The 16,109-nt window shown below is 35.4% G+C and overlaps 2 protein-coding genes across 4 annotated transcripts; one reads left to right on the forward strand and one right to left on the reverse strand.

Annotated features, from left to right (window-relative positions):
* The first annotated feature begins 547 nt into the window (after nt 1-547).
* Nucleotides 548-7,839, forward strand: LOC123869942 (N-acetylgalactosaminyltransferase 7). The gene is made up of 6 exons (XM_045913050.1): nt 548-905; nt 3,103-3,262; nt 3,988-4,159; nt 4,413-5,349; nt 5,739-5,889; nt 6,505-7,839. The coding sequence occupies exons 1-6, from the start codon at nt 713-715 to the stop codon at nt 6,653-6,655; spliced, it is 1,764 nt and encodes a 587-aa protein (XP_045769006.1). The 5' UTR covers nt 548-712; the 3' UTR covers nt 6,656-7,839.
* Nucleotides 7,840-11,416: 3,577 nt separating this feature from the next.
* Nucleotides 11,417-15,967, reverse strand: LOC123869945 (tubulin-specific chaperone C). Of its 3 annotated transcripts, none has more exons than XM_045913057.1 (3): nt 15,805-15,967; nt 15,348-15,482; nt 11,417-13,818 (listed from the first exon to the last, which is right to left on the reverse strand). In XM_045913057.1, exon 3 carries the CDS (start codon nt 13,688-13,690, stop codon nt 12,692-12,694), a length of 999 nt encoding a protein of 332 aa, XP_045769013.1. In that variant the 5' UTR covers nt 13,691-13,818; nt 15,348-15,482; nt 15,805-15,967; the 3' UTR covers nt 11,417-12,691. The 3 variants fall into 3 exon arrangements, with proteins under 3 accessions (XP_045769013.1, XP_045769012.1, XP_045769014.1); XM_045913056.1 differs by having other exon boundaries at nt 15,801-15,967; XM_045913058.1 differs by lacking the exons at nt 15,348-15,482; nt 15,805-15,967 and adding an exon at nt 15,241-15,342 and having other exon boundaries at nt 11,417-13,665; nt 13,725-13,818.
* Nucleotides 15,968-16,109: the final 142 nt, after the last annotated feature.

Genomic DNA, 16,109 nt, shown 5'->3' on the forward strand with positions numbered 1-16,109 from the left:
CTCCAAAAAGTCACAACACGCGCGCCAGCAAACGCCACCACAGACGAAGTCCACGAATAACTTTATTAGCCAAAACTTGGCCAAAACAAAGTTGAGTCACAGAGAAAAACAAACAAAACACTTTTTTAATCACAGAGTAATTACAAAACAAAGTGAACTTAGACCAATAACTTAGAGAAAGTGAAATAAACTAACAAATGGGCCAATTACGACACACGAAAACTGTTTTGGATGCGTTCCGTTTCACGATTATTTTTGGTTTGCTGGGAAAAATTTGAATATTTTTATGAAGTCCTAAAAGTAACGTAAAGTAACATTTTGAGTCGTGTAACATGGAGGAAACATGAGGGGGTCAAAAGTAACGTAAAATGTTACAAAAGTAACATTCTGGCAACGCTGAGTTTAACTAACTTGTTATAAATAACTACAAACTTGACATTGGCTAATCTTTGTAAAGCCAGACGAGAGAGAAAAAAAAAACAACGTTGTCTGTAATTTCAAAACACGTCAAAAGCCAAAGACTACAATATTATATGTCAAAAGCTGTCAAGCCGGGGTGATGTCAAGAGAGCTAAACGCAATCAAAAGTTGAAACCAAGTTGAAACGTCAAAAATCAACACAAAAAGGAGCATAAATTTGGTCGGCTGCACTTGGTTTTTGTCTTAAATATTCAATTTTATGACACTGTGATTTTGAATCTAACAAGCAACAATGCGAATAACAAACTTGAGACGTGGTAGAATATTTCGTACGGCCGGAATATGTGTTGTTCTGTTAGTTTTAATTTACGCTTTGCATAGTTATTCTAGTTCAAATGCCGAGGACTCTTCAAATACAATACTTTCGAATGATCTTCCTACTTATTACAAGTTCCACAGAGATGTGTATCCTACAATAAAAACCGGTAAGTTTCAAAGAACTTCTAGATTTCTAATACTTAATTGAGTTTCAATAGTAAAGGTACAGTTACATGCATGTCTAATGCAGTATGATTCGCCGCTGTTGTTCTTATGCGGTTTTTTATCACCTACACGCTACGTAGACTTACTTCTTATGAGTATATGTAGTAGAGTAAAACTGTGATAACATGCTAGCCTTTACAGCATAACTCTTTTTGATTTTATTATGATTGCAAAAAGTAGTATTGACTTCTTTTGTAATTTTCTTATTATTAATCTACTGAATCCATTATTAATCTACTGATGGTCACTATTAATCTAGATACCTAAATATCTGAACAATTAAAATTCCTACATATTTCACTAATTTGACAATAATTAACTTTACATAATAGTGGTCACTCATTATTAATTGATTACCTACCAAATATTTAAAAGTAATATCAAATAGTACTTAATTGAACCAATTCAAATTCAAATTATACTGAACTTGAATTGTAGAGTTTTGGTTTTTTTTTATTATTTGTTGATAACAAATAAATAGCATCAATAGAAATACTCACACTTTAAAAGTTTTAACTCTGCCTATCACAGTTCATGAGATACAGCCCGCTGACAGACAGACGGCAGACACCAGAGGCTTAGTGGTAGGGTCCTTTTGGGTAACGGACACTAAAAATTGAAATAAAGTTAAGGTCATTTGCTGTTTAGATAAGATTGTAATCAATCTTTCAAAATGTCTATTTTAATTACACATGCCCATGTTTCCTTTGATAGTGAAAATGTTTTCATGTAAAAAAACATTATCAAGGTATTTCAATAGATAATCTCTATTTCTCCAAAGAAAACTTATTTGTCTTAATCATAATGATAACAGTTAATTATTTTATGCTGTAAACTGAAACCAGATTTTATATTAGCAGCAATCAAAACTTTATACATATTACTTACTAGCTGTGCCCGCGACTTTGTTTGCGTGGAATAGTGACTTTTCTGATATTCCATCCATCAGCCTGTATGCGTCCACTGCTGGACATAGGCCTTTCCAAGAGCGCGCCACCAAACACGGTCCTCCGCCTTCCTCATCCACCCGCTCCCCGCCACCTTCTTCAGGTCATCGGTCCAGCGGGCAGGAGGTCGTCCCACACTGCGCTTACCGGTACGCGGTCTCCACTCCAGAACACGTCTGCCCCATCGGCCGTCGGTTCTGCGACAGACATGACCTGCCCATTGCCACTTCAGCTTGCTAATCCTTTGAGCTATGTCGGTCGCTTTGGTTCTTCTGCGAATTTCCTCGTTCCGGATTTTATCCCTGAGAGTAATACCCAACATAGCTCGCTCCATAGCGCGCTGATATTAGCGTGCACAAACACACAGACAAACAGACAAAAAAAAATTAATTACAATTTCGGGTTCGGCATCGATATAATAACAACCCCTGCTACTTTTTTTTTATATATTTCCATTGTACAGACACCACTTTTCTACAATTTTATTATATGTATAGATTGAAATGTATAAAGTCAGATATTAAAATGTGAAAAATAATAATTGATTTCTATAGACACAATATACTTAAAAAGTTTACTAGGGAAAAGTATCAGCAAACATTGCACCCTACTATTTATTATATTTATGCAAAAGTGTGTTTGTTTGTTGGTTTGTTTTTCAATCACAGTGCAAGCAACAGATCAATGTGATTTTTAGGGTTCTGTACCTCAAAAAGAAAAAGGAACCCTTATAGGATGACTTTGTTGTCTGTTGTGTCTGTCAAGAAACCCATAGGGTACTTTCCTTTGACCTAGAATCATGAAATTTGACAGGTAGGTAGGTCAATTAATGGCTACATCACAAAAAATTAAAATGTGTTTATTAGCAAATAATAATTAGTAATATAGTATTTTCAATATTTAAAATAAGATAACTTATGTATGATTATACTTTCATATATATGATATACCATTTGTTATACCAAATTGGGTATCATATGAAAGGGCTTTCTTTACCTGTACATTTTAAAACAAATTTTTTATTTATTTTTATCATAAAAGTTTTTGATTTATCATAAAAAATGATGGAAAAAATACTGTTTCCCCCCTTACCTCTGAAGCTCTGTATGTGTAGTTCTGTGCAATTGGTTTGCCAGAGCTGACATTAGCAAATTTTTTTGCTGGTGGCTTTAAAATATATTATGGCTTTCAGAGTTGGGCAACTTTGAGCCTAAAACCAGAGTGTCAGTGAAAGGGCCGGGTGAGGATGGTCTGCCGTACCACATGTCGCAAGATCGCGCCAACGACATCGCTGACTCGGAGAGCAAATACGGCATGAACATTGCTGCCTCGGATGACATTGCTATGAACAGGTAAACAGGTACCACAGCTACAGCTACACTACAACTACTATATACCAATTAATAATATTTAATTGTTTAACTTTGTTACCCATTAGAATTCCACTTCAATGTGGGTGTGACTCGATGGAAAAAAATTCGATAGATTCCCAAATCCCAACAAATCACACTGTCACACGATTGGGTATGACTCAAACCCATCTATTAATGCCAAATTGTCACCTATAAATATCACTGTGCTTTGTCATCAAATAAAATCATCCAATGGTTGGTTACAGTGGGGAAATCATTTACATTTACCTACAAAATTGTCCCTCACAAAGCGATTGCTGAAGTTGCATAGTTTTCTTTTAAACCTTTGTCTGGCTTTGTGACAGGTTTCTTCAAGTAAAGTACTGCAGGCATGTAAGCACTGGCAAGTGTGTACAATCAATATTTAGCTGAAGGAAACAAGTTTATACCTTCATCCGGTGAAGTGAGAGTTAAAATTGAGATAGCTCAATTTCAGTAAAATGACAGCTATAATGTCACAATTGTAATATTTGTAATTACCTCTGATTGGTTGACGCTCGCTCACTATTGGCTGCAATACATTGTTGCAACAAGAATAACATAAATTCAGCCAATCACAACAACAGATGAGATTGTAATAATGATTGATGCAGTTCTCCTGCAATCGACTGCTGTTGCCAGGTCATCGTCGATATATTATTATCATAGTTGCAAATTTTTTGTAGGTCTATCCCCGATACTCGCTTGGACGAATGCCGGTTCTGGCACTACCCGCAGAACCTGCCCACCACGTCTGTGATCATCGTGTTCCACAACGAAGGCTTCAGCGTGCTCATGCGCACTGTTCACAGCGTCATCGACCGTTCGCCCACGCATGTATTGCATGAAATTGTGTTGGTAAGAATAAGATGTGGATACTCTATGTTGCACCATTGACTTCCAATATAATAAGGACCTTCTTTAGAAGTCACCTTTAGAAGATAGGACCTAACTCACCTAGTTTAGAAGTCAAGGCTTAAAGTAGATTATAACTGTTTGGCCTAACTTAAAGTTTAATCATTGTGTCACTTAAAATAACAGCCTGCCTTTAATGACTGGCCAAAATTATTTACTTGTCTCCAAAAATTTATGAACAACTATTTCATTATAGGTTGACGACTATTCAGACAAAGACGATCTAAAAGAGAATCTAGACAACTACATCAAACGATGGCATGGCAAAGTGCGGATAGTACGAAATTCTGTAAGAGAAGGTCTTATTCGTACCAGATCCACCGGCGCCAAGGAAGCAACAGGCGATGTCATAGTATTCCTAGATGCCCATTGCGAGGTCAACGTAAACTGGCTGCCTCCTTTACTAGCCCCTATCTACAGAGATTATAGAATCATGACAGTACCAGTCATAGATGGTATAGACCATAGAACTTTCGAATACAGACCCGTATACCAACACGGGACAAATTACAGGGGTATTTTTGAATGGGGAATGCTTTATAAAGAAAATGAAGTCCCAGACAGGGAAGCAGTTAAGCATAAGCACAAATCCGAGCCCTATAAGAGTCCGACTCACGCTGGGGGACTTTTCGCTATAAATCGGCGGTATTTCCTCGAAATCGGAGCGTATGATCCTGGACTATTAGTTTGGGGTGGCGAAAACTTCGAACTTAGTTTCAAAATCTGGCAATGCGGGGGTAGTATCGAATGGGTGCCCTGCTCGAGGGTGGGGCATGTATATCGAGCGTTCATGCCTTATTCGTTCGGTAACTTAGCGAAGAATCGCAAAGGGTCACTTATCACTATCAACTATAAGCGAGTTATAGAAACCTGGTTCGATGAAGAGCACAAGGAATATTTCTATACTAGAGAACCTATGGCGAGATTCTTGGATATGGGGGATATATCCGATCAAGTGGCCTTGAAAAACAAGTTGCAATGCAAAGACTTTGGTTGGTTCATGGAAAACGTTGCTTACGACGTGTATGACAAATTCCCGAAGCTGCCGAAGAATGTGCACTGGGGTATGGTGAAAAATAAAGCTTCTGGGCTATGTTTGGACACTATGGGTAAAGCCGCTCCAGCCTATATTGGTAAGTGAATTGTTTCATAAAGTTCTTATAGACCTACATACCTACTTATGGCAACAGATCATTAGATTCACTCTTTCATACAACAGTAAATGCAATCTAAACCTCTTTCAGATCCATTTTTGTTGTTATTTGATGACCCTTTTTGATGAACTTGGTCCGCATTCTTTTATCTATAATATTATTCTGATAATCCATATCTTCCTAATTCCTAGTACCTATTATATAAATGCAAAATTATGTCTCTCTGGTAAGTTTTCACAAAAAAAAAATTATCTGTCAATTTAGTTTTAGTTTTTTCGACAATTCTGTAATTATTCCTCCATATTTGACTTAGTTTTTGATTAGTTTGTTCTGCTGTTCTTTTGCAATGTCTCTTTGTTTCCTCCTAGGCACGTCTACCTGCCACGGCAATGGCAATAACCAGTTGTTCAGGCTGAATGAAGCGGGGCAGCTGGGGGTGGGCGAGCGATGTGTGGAGGCAGACGCGGATAGTGTGAAGCAGGCCATCTGCAGACTCGGCACTGTGGACGGGCCTTGGAGGTAATTTTTTTTTTTTGATCTCTTCACGTTTATCTGTGATTCTCTTCTATATTCAAATGTTAAAGCCTTGCACATGCATTGGCCCGAAAATATCTCAGCAAATCATAGCGCGCGTCCGTCTGCTATAGGTTGCCTATGTGCAATTATTACGAGCGGGGTAGCAAGAGTCTCTGTTGTTCTTGTGTTTAAAACGTGTTCTTAACGTGAAGCAATAAGGATTGTATTTGATTTTATTGGTGTAAAGTACGCGACAGATCGAGATGGAATCGGGGTGGGGACGCCCCACAAACCCACACGGTCCCCACGCTAATCCGATGCGGGCAGTAGTACTGTACATGCAATAGTGGAAGGTCCTGGTTTCGATCTCTGGCAGGGGCAATTTGGGATTACAATTTTATATTTCCTACATTGTGTCTGGTCACAAGATCAAGATGGCTTCAGCTGTAGCTAGTTACCACCCTACTGGCTAAGCCGTGCCGCAATGCCATTTACCGTTCCGGTATAGAAACCTTCCTAGTTAGCACGCCACGCTTCCTTCTAAAATTGCTTCATCACTTGACGAAGTCGCAGTCAAAGGCTAAATTGTATCAGAATTAAAAAAAATACTTTTTTCAGGTTCGACGACAATCATAACCATTTGATTCACCGCCTGCACAGTTATTGCCTCACCCTGCAACCCCACTCGCGGACGTTGGGCCTGGCGCCGTGCGACCCCAACAATACGTACCAGCAGTGGACTATCTCACATAAAAAGCCTAATTGGTGAAAGTGATAGTCGACTTGTTAGGCTAAACGGTACAATTCGGCAAAAATGTGGCCAATTTTATTTTATACACAATCTTTTAACTGAACTACTGACAAGTCTGAACTTATTGCTATCCATTTCATAGTGCTGCTATAGGAAAAGGATAGCACTAGATTTAGAACCGTCCAATCATTTCACGCAGTGTGTCCAGCCAAGTTCTAATAAGACAAGTTTTAGTTTAGTTTGGAGATTGTGTACAGCAAAATTAGCCATATTATTGGCGCTTTCGTAGGGTCTGATGTAAAATTCAATTAAAAGACAATGGACTAAAATTTAGAGATCTGGGGACTTTGATCGGCCGATATTTTTGACGGCTTCTTAAAATTATTAAAGGGCAGCTTATAAGGCTAATTTTTCAATCGCCAAATAATTTAACTTAGAAATAAAGACACTTTTGAAATATCAAAATTTTATTCGGTGATCTATTTATACTGATCGCGTGAACTGGCTTAGTCAATTTGTACAGCCTTAGACGCTCCGCCCACGTCAGATTTTTTGTTGGTTCGATATTCGGGCTGATAATTTTGCCGACTTTTATCATAGGCTTTTGTCTTTTTGTTTAGTTTCATCTTTTGCGGGCAAACATCGGTCTCCGTTCGTTAGACAACTAAAAAATTAAGTGTACGGAGCTACGCAGTTCAGCCGATCTAAGTCAGTGGCCCTGTTTAAAAAGATAATTCGTAAAAAATACTTTAAGACGGTAAATACGGTCAAACCAATGCAATGCGTGAAATTGTAATATCTTGTACGCGGAAAATCATTTCAAAATAAATATTTTAATATCCACCAATATATAAAACGATGGATATATAAAATAAAAAGTTGGTTTGACTTTGCCTTTGAAAATAATTAATAAAAACTGCCCACTTAATGTTAGGCTTAGAAACAGTAATATTTTTATACTTATGTATCTATATAAATAACGGTCAACTTTATTCATATTGATAATTCGGTCTTTTCTCCTTTACCTACTTACATACATTGTGAATGGCATGTTTAAAAAAAAATTAATTATTTATTATATTTTATTGTTATAATTTATAAATTGAATTGAATTTATTTTATTTTATTATAAGTTATTTATGTAGATAATTATTTTATTAGAGTTAATGTGTTTTAAGAGATTAAAACAGCCACGAAAGACATTTATTGGCATTTTTGTACTTAATTAGACCATATGTCATGTTCCACACTAGCATTTTGTTGAAATTCGAAATGACTATTTATTTGTAATCGTATCTAATTCGATTGTACACTAAAGTTAAACTAAAGTAAAATTGTAAACATTTATTTAACTTTTTCTATAATGTTTTTTATGGAAACTGGAGAAATACTACCTACTTGTTTAATCCCCTCTAATAGTTCCATGTACAAATTCTGGTAGCACCTCTATTTTCATTTTGTACTTATTTAAAAATGAATAGTATGTATCTCTATTTTGCCTTTAGAATAACCTATTTTTATGAACTTCAATGAAAACTTTGGTCAAAACAAGCACAGGAATGATGAGTATTTTTCCATTAAATCCAACAGATTTACACCTACAAGGTTATGACTGAAATATAAATTGTTTTGGTCTATATTCAATATTCCTTCTTTTAGCCCGCACAGACGGACAGTTCTCGAGGTACATTTGACCTTTAAATAGATCCCTTACAACTGCAACGAATAACGCACACGAGGGTCTTAAAATACCACCATACAAAAAGCCCCTCGACAAGCCGGACCGCACGAAAGTGCGGAGTAATCCTCATAGAACTATGTATGCAGTGGATTAGTTGAGTTGAATCCGCGTTTCGAAATAAAGGAATGGGATGCTTAGATTTTCTTTGGAAACATCCCTTTTGCTTAAACTTCAAGTAAATTGAACACAACCTAATCCAAGAACTTGCTTCCATAACGTGCGCTTCACTAAATAAATAAATAAACCATTTTATCTACACTTCGGTGGATTTTTGTCCTCCGCAGAAGTCCGTCGTCTGCGGAGGCTCTTTATGATATTATTGAATTGTATATTTTGAAGAATTTAAACAAGTTATATGGCCCTACTCAACGATATTTGATACTACATAATACATTTTATAGGATTTAAATGACGTGCGAAATCCCATGTTGACTAATTAATGGTTCCAAAATGATTCCAATAATTTTATGGGTAGAATATTTAATGATTTTTAACTAAATTAAGTTGGTTATTAGTTTTAGATTATAAATTATCATTATTATTTTTACAATGTTCACAAAATTCAGCTCTCACAAATCTTTTTGTTTCACTGATAATAATTATTTTAGGACTATTTTTACAATGTTCACAAAATTAAGCTCTCACAAATCTTCTCGTTTTCACTTATTTGCATTATTGAACTTAGATATTTTTTTGTTATATTCCGACTACTACTTACCTATTCTCATTTATCAAAAACACCAAATTCGCTAGACTAAAATTAGGTTTTCGAATAGTGGCCTTTGCACAATGGTATCTACCTACAAACTTACTAATTTGATTGTACAAAGAGCTGTAAACTAAATTAACAGGTACATTATCGCCATCCTCTTCCACATTTTATTGTACCGGCGCAAACAAGAATTTCCGAGCATTCAAGTAGTTTGGCGTTACCTATTCATCCATTCTAAAATCCATGCGAAAGTGTGTCTGTCTGTCTATCTGTCGTCTGTCTGCAACGTATTCACGGCCCAACAGTTTAACCGATTCTGACGAAATTTGATACAGGGTTAGCTTATATCCCGGGGATGGACATAGGCTACTTTTTATCCCGGAAAATCAAAGAGTTCCTACGGGATTTCCTAAAAAACTCATCCGCTTAACGATTTGTATGAAATTTGGTACCGAGGTAGCTTTGCGTCCCTGTAATTGACATAGGCAACTATTTATCCCGGAAAATACAAGAGTTCCCACGGGATCTTTAAAAACCTAAATCCACGCGGACGAAGTCGCGGGCATCCTCTATAGTTTATAAAGTTCATATAAATAAGCAACAATATTTCTTATACTTTGGGTAGCTAATTTTAGACACATTTTAGTTTTAAGCTTTTATTTCACACCTTCCTAATTGAAAAAAATTAATACTCTATATTTTGCCTACTTAAACTCAAAATATCATACTCAACAGTTATTTTTTACCCACTGTGCCTATCTAATTAATAAGTGGTACATACTTATCCTTTCTAAAGGTGCGCTACATTGGCAATTTTCTAAGCAATTGTTGCTCACCAACACGTGTGGATCAATCTGGAGCAATTAATTATTTCGCATAACATTGCTGAAGTTTTCAGATATTGTAGTAAATTGCTTCATGTGGTTGTGACGTCATAAATGACTAAATTGCCTGAAATCGAAGAATTTCAATTGTCCGTATAAGCGCACCTTTACTCATAGAATTTAATTTTGATTGGGTAAATAAGTTTGTATGTAACTTGAAAATTAATGAAATGAAGAACTTTCCAGGGCGTTCCTGAAAAGCCTCGTAGATGGCGCTCTTTATGGCCTTCGAGGAACAGGACCGAATTTTTGAGCTTGTGTTTATAGAAAGCTGAGAGTGATTAATTTTCGAGTTTTTAGAAATCCTGATAGGTAACTAAAGAAAATTGTGACTTGTTATTTTTATAACCTCACCTGGTCTACATTTATTTATTAATTAAAATTTAAATCTATTAGCATTAAAGTAATAGATGATTTTTCACGATTAAAATAAGCATAATTTCTATAACTCCTTGGAAAGGCATGAACAGCGTCATCTATGAGGTTTTTAAGGATACTACTATTGAGAAATTATGGGTTAATTAGGTAGTACCTAATTAACCCTTAATAATTTCTTAAATAATTTCTCAATATTATTTTTTAAAACAATTTAGATTATACTATTTCAACAACACTAAATTAAGTACTTTTAATCTAAGTAGATAAGTATAACATTATGATGTGTTTATTTTAATATTCTGTTAATTCTCAATACATAATATTATTGTGTTCTTGTTTAAATAATAATAAAAAAAATGAATTTGAGATTGTTCAGCATATTATAGACACACTTGCTTATTTATTTTTATATTATAAAAAATTGTCTATAATTTTAATTTAGTTTATATATTATGAGTCGAATGTGTTTAAAAAAAATAGGTTTGTCATCGGTCATACTTATTATATTTATGTATAGTAATAATAATAACCGTGATAATATTGTGGTATTTCACGGTAGGTAGGTATTTTTACTGTAAAATAAATATTTTATTGTTTAATATTTTTTCTTTCTACTAAACCTCCCTATAACCTCAGATAGAATCCACTCACAGACCGCAATTCGAAATTGGAATGCATTTTGGCGCCTAAATGCAGCCCGAACCTGTCTGAAAAATAAGTAGACCATAGACAGTAGAATCCATATCCTACTTTAGCCGCACTTAAAATAGATTTTGCCTTTAAATTACGTCGTCGTGAAATATTAGTGTCCTCCAGACCAAACAGCCACAGTTCTATCTCTACGGAGACTAACCAACTGCACAGGATATAATACAGTGCATAAGCGTGTGCTCAGAGGTGCACTCTAGTCCGTCACTCTCTTAGTCCGATAGGATATCTGTCACAACCGAGAGAGATCAGGCTCAAAAACGACGGCTTTACATACTCTTCAAGGCACTTGTCACCAGCTCACCACCAACCTAACTCAGGGTGCTATAAATAATGCCTTCAAATAAAAGTTAATATATAATACAAAACTCTTTATTCATAAATAATATTAATAAATTTAATAAAAGCATCTATGTTGTGTTAGCTATGCAGTTGTTTGTATGCCTACAATCTACATATAATTTGATTATACATACTAAATTATTGGTTACCTATTGATAGCATCTGATCAATAAATTATGAATGTCGATTACAATATAAACCTTTTGGGCTAAGGATAATAGCAATACGATAAGAAAAATAAAATAAACTCCTTAAAAAGTTTCAGGTTCTATTCCACGAAGACCGGTTGGCTATGTTTGTATGAATGCACAAGTACAGTCACAGTGTGCGTGGTATTCCAGTTCCAGACTGCGTAGCGGTTTACGTTACGCACACAAAATATGAATTAACGCTTATCGTACACACTACTACAAAGCCTGAGCGCTCACCGTGCAATAGAACATCTATAGACTAACACCCGTATTCACAAACGTTACTATGAGGTCTCGTAGTGCGCTCGAACGCACAGTGTGGGTTTCACCAACCAGATGAATGACTGTATCACGTCAATTTACAATGATCTGAGTGGTGGAAACTACGCTATGCGTTCGAGCGCAATGTGAGACCACATAGTAACGATTGTGAATACGGCCGTAAACTGTAACACATAAATGGTAGAAACATTTTAGCTACAACTCTCGCCACACTATGCCACGCGATGTAAAAAAATATATACGGGAGAGCGGTGTCTGTACGCAACCGTACCAACATGAGGTTCTTTTGTATGTTACAAATTAAAATACTAATAAAAATGTATAGATTTAAAATAATAGGGATATAAATTGCTTCAACCCTTCATTATGATTAGAATGAATCAACACGCATTGTGTGGCATTGGTGTAAATATTATATTCCTCTTTTTAGGGTTGTGCAAGTTTCGATCCAGTGTGATCGCCGCCAATTTTTCAAATGTTTCTACCGTTAGTGCCCGTTGAGGAAATATTGTGAAAAAGGATACAAGTTACAAATCATTTAGGTCAACTGAAACTGAGCCAATAAATGTTTTATGGGATAAGTAAAGTTAGCTTAACCTACCTCAGCTAAAATTCCCAACAAGAAAAGGTATTTTGTACATGACAATATGTGTTATACAAGCAAACTAGGTTAATTTTGTTTAATAACTACTCTAAACTGGTAATGTATTTGATTATTTCATACAATTAAATTCAGGCACTGTTTATTTGTAAGTGAAGGAAGATTTCAAATCCAAAGGTTTATAATAAGTCCTGATATACAAGTTACTCTAAATATTATAATGGTGTTTTTGACCACCAATCATTCCAACTGCATACACGCTGAGAAACATCCAAAATTGACCAATTAGGCGAGGGCACGTCAGGTGCTAACCAATTGAAATCATCCAAGCTATCCCAGTGATTGCTATTTCTATCTAATGAGGACATGTTGAAGTGCTTTTCAAGATCATCATAATGCAAGTTATATGGTGCAGTGCGGATGTCAGAGCAGTCTTCGACGATGCCTTTACTCGTCACATGTAGATAAATATCGCATTTAGTCGAACTGTGCATTCTTAGTTGCTGGCACGCTGTCACAATTTTACAATCCGTGCACTTCTCTATAAAAACGGATGACGTAACTGGCCCAGTAAGCACTATACAGTTATCCAAATTAGTCAAATGCAGTGTTCCCATAACACCTTTCAAACCGACTGTACAATTTTTCAAATTCCTGAGTGCTACATCCCGTTGAAACAACTCATCGTTATCTAATGATAAAACTTTGTCCTCCTGCGAATCAAAGCCAAATAGCTTGTCATCCCATTTGTTGCTATCCGTTTTGCCTGCGCCGTCATTTTCGTCAAGTGAAATCTGTTTTTGGGTATGGCTTTTGGGAAGTTTCTTTCTAGTGAAGCCGAATTTTTTGCGCGGAACGTATCTGTCCTCTAATTCGTAGCATTTCGTTTGCAAGTTCGCTACGATGCCTAAATATTTACGCATGTTAAACTCTTTTAGGAAAAATGAGGATGTAACGACGAACTTTTGTAGTTCGTTCACTTCACGCTTGATGTTGTCAAAGTGCTGGGGCAAGATGTGAGTTTCTAGGGTGGGTATTTGGGATAATAGTTGTTCAATCATATCGGATCGTATTTTGAAAGCTCCAGAGAAGAATTCCTCGTTTTCGTTGGTCGCATCTACCTCTTCCCTAGCCTTGTGTGCTTTCTGGAGTTTCTCTAACCGCTGCGCGTCTCGCCTGCTCAGTCGCTCTAGGATAGTGTTTTTGTCACTCATTTTCCCTTCTTAAGTAACTCATCAACTTTCTTGCCGATTTCAGGGTTTTGGTTGGCAGCGTCTTTCAAAACTCTTACGGTATCCTGACTTACCCTTCTAGCGTCGGTAAATCTAGATTCTTTGTCCAACTGAAAAGACAGAAAATAGTTGAATTGCATTTTATGAATAAAATGTAAATCACTGAATTTCCAGGATAAAAAATAGCATATGTAAAAAATCATGTCACGTCAACCCGTTACTCTATTATGGCTTGACTAAAGAACAAAGAAATACAATTTTGCATTCATTAATTAGTAAATGAAAGAAAGACTATGGATAGACTTACTTTTGATTTTACATAAAGTTTTCAAGATTGAAATCTAATCTAGGTTAGCAATGATGATGATGAATCAAACATGATGACAAATGAACATTGTATATTGTCTTTTTTCAAGTGAATGATTTGTTGGACACTGATTAATTTTTTTTAATATATATTATACATAAATAGTAAATACACATAATCAATATACATTATTATAATATATATTTAGGAATGGGTGTCTTTTATATATCAATTAAATAATATGTATATTGATTTAAAAACTTGTTTTTCTACCCTTTGTATATTATGATGTTATCCTGCCCTACTGGATATTACAACAAAAGTAGCATTAAATACAACAAAAGGCAGAAATAGTGTTGAAAATATTAATTACAGTCTATACCATCTATAAAAACAGAAAAAGTTTTTGATAAATATAAATTTTCAGAGGTTCTTAGTAAATATGTTATTGGGGTAAGACTTACAAATCAAATAATTTGTAAACAAAAATTGGTTAAAATAATTACTGATATTAAATTAAACTCAAATTAGAACAAAATATAACAGGCATTAGTTTATAAAATAAATAAAATTATAAACTGGACATACATTTAACACACTGCGGACCCAACAACAATTCTATTAACACATCTATGCTTACCCTATAGAAATACTACTAACACACCACCCCTTCATTAAAGTTAATTATATGCAGTTCCATACAAAATCTTATAGAAGTTAGTGTTATGTGTTTATATCAGAACAAATGAAGAGGAGCAAAAATAATTTTTTTCTGAGCAAAATTTTAGATGTTATGTATGTTGTGTTTGTATTTTCACCACAACTAGATACATTTTAGACCTAATAGACCTAATATACTCATGTTTAAGGGTTCTGTATCTCCAGAGATAATGGGAACCCTTATAGGATCACTTCGTTGTCTGTCTGTCATGTCTGTTAGGACCGGTCAAGGGAATGAAACCTCTAGGGTGCTTCCCGTTGAATTGGAATCATGAAATTCGGCAGGTCTTATAGCACAATTAAAGGGAAAAATCCGAAAACCGTTAATTTATGGTTACATCACAAAAATCAAGAACCTCCTCCTTTTTTCGAAGTCAGTTAAAAAGCATTATTTTTGTTTGTAATGTGTTCTCTGTAGGGTCTGCTTGTGTTAAAAATATGTCTCTTGCCATAATCAGTGACCACACACACAGACAAATATTTATTTGACAAAAATAATAATGACCTTTTTGAGCAGTTCATCATCAGGTTTGACAAAGGCGAAGAGGCCGTAGCCGATTGTGCCAAAGGTGACAATCCAGAAGGCAGACTTAGCTGCAATGCTCATCTCACCAGGTTATATCTTGCCCTCGTTGGTCCAGACTTTCTGATCAAGCTCACGGGTTTTGTGCCCACCAAACTTCTCACCAATCGTGTAATAGCCTTCCAACACCCAGTTGTAGTTCTTGTGCATATACAGACGGAAATCTAGAAGATAAAACTAAATATTAGAGAAAATTATTTTTAGAAATCCATACATCCAAACTCCAAAAAAAAATGGAGCTCTTATAGGATCTGTCTGTCAGCCAATTGCTGGACTGTTTGTGTGACAGTTTGTGAATGCTGTGTTTTTTCAAAGGAAATAGGTATTAGTTACTTAAAAATAGATGAAAATTGACCCTTTATAAATAACCTTCTTAGTCCATACCCTCAGACTCAGCATAATACTCTAATTAAGGCTATTGTTTTTTGAACAATATGATAGAATTCAATTCAATACCGAAACAAGATCATTTTATAAGATACCTACTGAAACTATAGGAATAGGATGATAGGCTGCAAATACTGAATTACAACTATAAAATCATTTTGCCTATGATTTCTTCATGTTACAAGAGAACAATAATCGATTTTTAGTTCACATGAAGGATAACACTTGTAAATTTGTAAAAGCCATCTTGGCAATGACTCAATAAGAACTTTTGCCAAAAAAACAAAACTACTGATGCATATTTCTATTTATTGAAATGTAAAGACTCACCTCTTTCGGAATTCAACTTGTACCACAGCCCGTAAGAGACGGCGAATCCAATACCTTCTGCTACAAAAATGGTC

This window comes from Maniola jurtina, chromosome 11 (genome assembly GCF_905333055.1).
Source record: "Maniola jurtina chromosome 11, ilManJurt1.1, whole genome shotgun sequence".
NCBI classification, from domain to species: Eukaryota; Metazoa; Arthropoda; class Insecta; order Lepidoptera; family Nymphalidae; genus Maniola; species Maniola jurtina.

Bases quoted from the DNA above. Each gene is read 5' to 3' on its own strand.
- LOC123869945 (XM_045913058.1), bottom strand. From the start codon at position 15,342: ATGAGCATTGCAGCTAAGTCTGCCTTCTGGATTGTCACCTTTGGCACA. The intron at 13,819-15,240 runs GTCATTATTATT...CTGTCTTTTCAG, and splicing joins ATGATGAACTGCTCAAAAAG to TTGGACAAAGAATCTAGATT. The intron at 13,666-13,724 runs GCAAGAAAGTTG...ACACTATCCTAG, and splicing joins CAACCAAAACCCTGAAATCG to AGCGACTGAGCAGGCGAGAC.
- LOC123869942 (XM_045913050.1), top strand. From the start codon at position 713: ATGCGAATAACAAACTTGAGACGTGGTAGAATATTTCGTACGGCCGGA. The intron at 906-3,102 runs GTAAGTTTCAAA...TATGGCTTTCAG, and splicing joins GTATCCTACAATAAAAACCG to AGTTGGGCAACTTTGAGCCT. The intron at 5,890-6,504 runs GTAATTTTTTTT...TACTTTTTTCAG, and splicing joins ACTGTGGACGGGCCTTGGAG to GTTCGACGACAATCATAACC.